Source organism: Echinops telfairi, unplaced genomic scaffold (assembly GCF_000313985.2).
Source record: "Echinops telfairi isolate 266 unplaced genomic scaffold, ASM31398v2 ScPeMD7_31;HRSCAF=116, whole genome shotgun sequence".
Taxonomy (NCBI): Eukaryota; Metazoa; Chordata; class Mammalia; order Afrosoricida; family Tenrecidae; genus Echinops; species Echinops telfairi.
Window position 1 is genome coordinate 58,885,172 of NW_022103928.1, and position 6,244 is coordinate 58,891,415.

The following is a 6,244-nucleotide window of genomic DNA, read 5'->3' on the forward strand; positions in this document are numbered from 1 at the left end:
TACCGCCAGTCCCTGGATCCCTGGAGACCTCTCCTCCCAACCCCAGTGCCCTCTTCTGCAAAGCGTCTGACTGGTGCCTTTATTTGGGTTTCTGCTTGATTTCAGTAAGAACCCTTGTTTGTTTCATCTGAACTTTTAATTTTTTTTCTTTAGGTCACACCAGCCAGCCGCTCTAGTCTCAGAATGCCCTTTGTGAGCGGCTCCCGATGGCTCTCTATACAGTGCAGAGCGGGGACTTCTTTCTGTAGCCTTACAGTTTTGCATCTCCTTAAATATTATGGAAATTATTCAAGAATGGGTTTTATTTCCGTATTACTGCAACTGGAAGCTTGAAAATGACCTCTACCCCTCAAACAAACAAACAGAAAACTCCTCATCTGTTCTATTGGCAGAAGAAAATACGAGTGAAAACTCATTCCCACTTTACGGAAGCAACTTATTAAAAAAAAATTCATTGCTTTTTTCTATAAAATTTTTTAATTCAAAAGTATGAAAAAAAAACCCAATGTCAACAATTAATTCTGACTTACAGACACTATAAGGCAGGGTTGAAGGGCCTCTGTGAGTTCCTGAGGCTGTAAGTTGTGAAGGGAGTCGACAATCTCATCTTTCTCCTGCAAAGCACCTGGTGGGTTTGAACTGCGGACCTGTGGTCACATACTCTGTTTCCACATGCATTCTAAGTATGCGTTTGAATGAGGCCACAGATCTGATCGATTGGTAGTGGGTAGGAACTGAGGAGCAGCAGTCATGACAGAAAGCACTAGTGTTTGTAGTTTTACCTGAGTTATACGAATCATTATCAAGTAGCGGAATAAATGCTATACCTGTGGTTCTCTTGGTAAGCTACTAAGCCGTCGGAAATTTCTATTTAAATGAAAGGGACCCAATTATCCTATTAAAAAGATAAGAGCGAAACAATGAAGAACTCATTTGGCTAGACCCAAAATGCCCTCCTTCCTCTTAGGCCTCTCCCTGTAGAAAAGCCTTTTATGCATAATCTCTTCTACTTTGTAATTCTGTTCTCGCGGAAACCAAACCCACTGCCAATCCTATAGGGCAGCGCAGAACTGCCCGGCTATTTTTTTCCAGAACTAAGTCTTCACGGGAGCAGAAAGCCTCATCTTTTTCCCTTGGAAAGACTGGTGTGTTTGAACCTCTGACCTCGTGGTTAGGAACGTATTGCGTAGCCTTACACTCTATGTAGTCGCATATACACATACACACAGGCATATACGTCACCTTGAGGTCTAAAGGATAACCCACTACAACCCCACATACGGTCCCTTCTATGGGATTCTGTTCTACATTAAAAATATATCTATATAATTATATTATGTTTTCTTTCCTTCTGGGTTGGCACAACCCATTCAGGTTTTCTCAGCTATCTGCTAACCAGTCTTCTTGAGTACAGCCTGTTGTTCTTGGACATGCCCTGGTTCACAAGATTCAGGAAGATAATTTTCACATGGTTTAGCTCCTTTTTTAAGATTCGCCTAAGATGTGTGTTGACTGCCACGGTATTATGTATGTAATGTAATCTATGTCATCTCCCATTTTTTTCTTTAAAAGGCGAGAGAAGGAAATGATTAGTATGCTTTCATAAGCACCAAAACCAAGAGTTTCACTTGGGATTAAGAACCACACACACCTGTCCCCTGGAGCCGTTCTGCGTAAGGTAAGAATTCACACTGGCATTCTAAGGAAAACAGAGAGCTTTCTTACCTCTCCATCTTCACATGCACACATGCACCCAAATGATCAGAATCTTAATTGTTTTTCATCATCCAACCATTGAGGGAAAACACAGGGATACTAAAACAAACACGATCAATGAAAGACAGATCTGTGCCTTCATTGTACAAAGTTCAGCTCACTGGCACTTATCAAGGTCAGTAGTCTAAAAAAAGATCAGTAGTCCTCGCTCCAATTGCCTCCAATACTCAGTTTCTTAATAATTATTTTGTAATGCCTGCTTCACTTGTCTGAAATAGAAATCATAGCTCATAATCCCATTGATGCACACATAATGTACATCAATGGAGTGCTCTCACTGTAAAATTAAATCAAAAGGAAAGGAAGTGTGATGAATGATCAGTTGGTAAATGGTCGGGTACCACAGCACTGGAGTATCTCATGAAGCGATTGAATGCTTGCAGGCGTACGTCGAGGTACCGGGAACACAGAAGCTCATAAGTGGGCCGAGGCAGATGTGAATCAGCTGTTTCTTTGGGGTCCGGGTGGGATGGCTAGGGCTCAGGAGAGTTATCTGTCTGGTTGAATTGAAATAACAAAACAAAGCTGTTGAGTTGATTCTGACTCATGGTGACCCCTGGGTAATGGAGTAGAATTGCTCCGGGGGTCTTTCTGGTAGCAGTGCACCAGGCCTTTCCATTGCCTGGCTTTGAAACACTATCCTGTGAGTTCGCAGTTGAGTGAGTAAACTTTAACTGTTCGTGCCAGCCAGGGACCTTCTAGAGAGCAAAGGAAACCCAAACCCACTGGCATCAAGTGACTTCTGACTCCTAGCAACTTTATCCAATGTCTCCAAGACTGCACATCTTCCTGGGAGCAATTTGATAACAGAACAAAACAAACCTCTGAGATTCCTAAGGAGAATGGGGGTTTAGGTGAAGGTGACCAGATTTTAACATTGGTAAAGCGGGACACCATTGACCGGGGGTGGGTGTGGGTGGAGGGTTCTTGATTTAAAATTTGGTCTATATGGAGCAACAAAAATTTTCAGAATGCAAAAATAGTATTGTAATATATTTTTTAAAATTTCAACATAAGTCCAATTAACAAGTATAATACATTAAAAATTATGTATAGTATCATTTTATTCTTTGGCATATTTCTCATTTGAGTAAATTTTTTTAGTAGATTGTTGTCGTTTAGAAGGTCATGAAATTTTTCACAAGAACTTGTTAAATTATATTTCACACATGAAATGGCTTTCAAAGTCTCAGCACTTAGTTGTGAATTTTCTGATGTCCACACTTTATTTACCATACTTTATTTACCGTAGGAAAAAATGCGTTCAGTCGCAGCATTAGTTTCTGGTAAGGACAGCGTGTATTCCACAATTTTTAGTACATTATTGTATGGAACATGGTTTGTTTCAAAATGATGAAATATTTCTAACTATTTGCCCTCTATTGTGATTTTTGCTAGTGCCCTAGGTTTAACCTTTTCTTTATCAATATATATATTTAATAATGATACCTCATTAAAAAGATCATTTTCGGAAATATTACTATATGGGAAATTTTGAGTAATATGATCAAATGATTTTTACACATCATTCCAGCACTGTCTGCTAAATTCAAGAAAATTTATGTATTTATGAAATAAATAAATAAATTACTTACCTAAATTATCTGAATAGCTGATTTGTTGACATCACTTGTTTAACTAGCACTAGCATGCAGTACAATGTGTATCGTCTGAGAGACAGTTACAAAATGTTTTCGTCATTGCCAATGCCAAAAAATGCCATTGTTCATGAAGTCCAAACAATGGTGGTCGAATTCTAACAACTGATCAACGATGCAAACTTTAATAAGCAGTTCTCGATAATCTGTTCTCAACAATTATTTGTTATTATTAAAGTTTAACATTATAAAATTAACAAAAATAATATAAAACTCATATCCTGGCAAAATAGCCATATGGCAGCCCAAAACCGTATATTCCCTTCCCGTTCTCCCGCCGTTCCCTAGCTTGTCGTGCATTCTTTCCAAAACTTGGGACTTTTTAAAAACGCCGCGGGATGCGGGACAAATTGTTAAAAATTGGGATTGTCCCGCCAAAAGCGGGACGGACGTCTGGGCACCTTAGTTTAGGTAGTACTAGTTTAGAATCTTAAGACTGCAGATGGTTGTTATGAAAGGCTAGGTGCTGTGGTCTCGTTCTAACCTTCCTGTCTGACGTAGGGTGTGTACTGAGTATTCACGGATGCCATGGGTGTGACGCTGACCAGGTCAGTCCAGTGGACTGCTTCTGGGCACGGAACCAGGACCCTGGAAGCAACCCCTCTACATGATGGGATATTAGAAGAAATCATTCTGTTTGTGGATAGCTTTCTCTATGAGCATCCCCGGGAGGCAAAGTTTGTCTTTGAAGAACCACTTCGATGGAAAACAAGTTTGGAGCCCTCGGCATTTGGAGCAGGTTATGTTATCAGGTACGCCAGCTAATCTTTCCTACTTCCAGAATGTAATAGTTCCTCGAACACGTTTTCATTGGTTTCAGTGTGGGGTAAGTCACTTAGCCTCGCTGCATATCAGAAATGATCTCCACCAGGGATTGAAAATTGGTGACCTTCAGATGAAATCAGAGGAAGTTTTGTTTGGTAAATTCAATGTTTGTCTTTTTCCATTTGAATTTCTGTGTTTTTTTTTAATACTTTTATTGAGGGCTCTTACATCTCTTTTCACAATCCATACATTCATCCAGTGTGTCAAGCACATTTGCACATATGCCGCCATCATCATTTTCAAAGCATTCTCTTCCCACTTGATATCATCTCCCCATTTCTTCCCCCTTGCTCCCCTGTCCTCCCTCCCTCACGAACCCTTGATAAGTTATAGATTATTATTTCCATATCTTACATTGTCCTCCGTCGTCCCTCACCCATTTTTCCATTATTTGTCCCCCTGGGAGGGGTTTCTAGATTGATTGTTTTATTCGATTACCCCTTTCTCCCCTGACCATCCCCTAATCCTCCTGGTTTCTCTACTCTCTTTGTTGGCCCTGAATGGTTTATCTGTCCTGGATTCCCTGTGTTGCAGGCTCTTATCTGTAGCAGTGTGCATGCTCTAATCCAATTTGTAAGGTAGAATTGAGGTCATGATAGTGGGTGAAGGAAGCACCAAAGAGCTAGAGGAAACTTGTGTGTTGTCCCCTGACTGGCTCATTTCTTCCCTGTGACCCCTGGGATGTCCAATTGTCTACAGATGGGCATTGGGTCTCCACTCCATGCCCCACCCTCCCCATTCACCTTGAGTATAGTTTTGTTCCAGGTCTTAGTTGTCCCATGGACACCTCATGATCACACAGGCTTGTGTGCTTCTTCTTTGTGGGCTTTGTTGCTTCTCAGCTAGATGGCCACTTGTTTACCTTCAAGCCTTTAAGACCCCGATGCTATATCTTTTGATAGCCGGGCACCATCAGCTTTCTTCACCACATTTGCTATGTACCCATTTTGTCTTCAGCGATCATGATCGGGAAAGTGAGAATGCCAGTTGTTAGAACAAAGTGTTCTTGTGTTAAGAGAGTACTTGAGTTGAGGCCGAATATCCATCAGCAACCTTAATTCTTAGCATATAGATATGAGTACATAGTTCTATTCCACTTGAATTTCTCTTGTTAAGGATTGTGTTTTCCTGGTCACTACACTCTAAGCATTCCGTGTTGCTTTACACCTGCCTTTCCACTCATCTCCATCACCTGGCAGGCTGCAGTGGGCATTGGTTTTGTGACCTCTGATATAGATAAAAATCCTTTCTGGTGTTTAAAGTTATTCATTCCTGAGAGTTTCAGGGGTGATGGAAAGTTTTGTTCAATAAAGGGTGAGAATTCTTAACATTTAGAGCTGTCCCCAGTGAAGACTTGTGAATTGTTTCAAACCTGAGATAATTAAAGCAAAAATAAAACCATCCATCCACATTTGCTACAATTTTCTCATTCTAGACCTGGCATGTGCACAGGCAGTCCCTGGGTTATGAATGTCAGACTTCTGTGTACACCCAGTCATTATGAACCAAGGCCTATGATGATAAAATGCTAAGGTGAGACAGTGATTCATAATAGCAAATGGGTGCTACTTTTCAACACACATCACATTGTTGTTAGGTTCCTTAGGGTCGATGTCAACTCCCAATGACCTCATGCCCCAAGGAACAAAACGTTGCCCAGTCCCGCACCATTCTCATAATTATTGCTACGCTGCAGCCCGTTGTTGCAGCCACTGCGTCAGGCCATCTCCTCGAACGTTTTCTCTGGCCCTCTACTTTACTAAGCTTTTTACTCTACTACTCTTTCCTGATAAGGTGTCCAAGGGACGTGAGACAAAGTCTCCCTATCTTTGCTCCTAGGGAGCATTTGTTTTTGTTTTGTTTTTTCTAATTATTTTATTAGGGACTCATACAACTCTTATCACAATCCATACACACATCAATTGTGTAAAGCACATTTATACTCATTGCCCTCATCATTCTCAAAACATTTCCTCTCCACTTAA

General features: G+C 40.8%; 1 protein-coding gene across 1 annotated transcript in view; it reads left to right on the top strand.

The window, feature by feature from the left end:
• The first annotated feature begins 1,601 nt into the window (after positions 1–1,601).
• Positions 1,602–6,244, top strand: part of ODAD2 (outer dynein arm docking complex subunit 2) — a 139,416-nt gene continuing 134,773 nt past the window's right edge. Inside the window, exons 1-2 of the mRNA XM_045289841.1 lie at positions 1,602–1,678; positions 3,936–4,186. Of these exons, the coding sequence (XP_045145776.1) occupies positions 3,963–4,186 (224 nt within the window). The 5' untranslated portion in view covers positions 1,602–1,678; positions 3,936–3,962. The remainder of the gene's footprint in view (positions 1,679–3,935; positions 4,187–6,244) is intronic.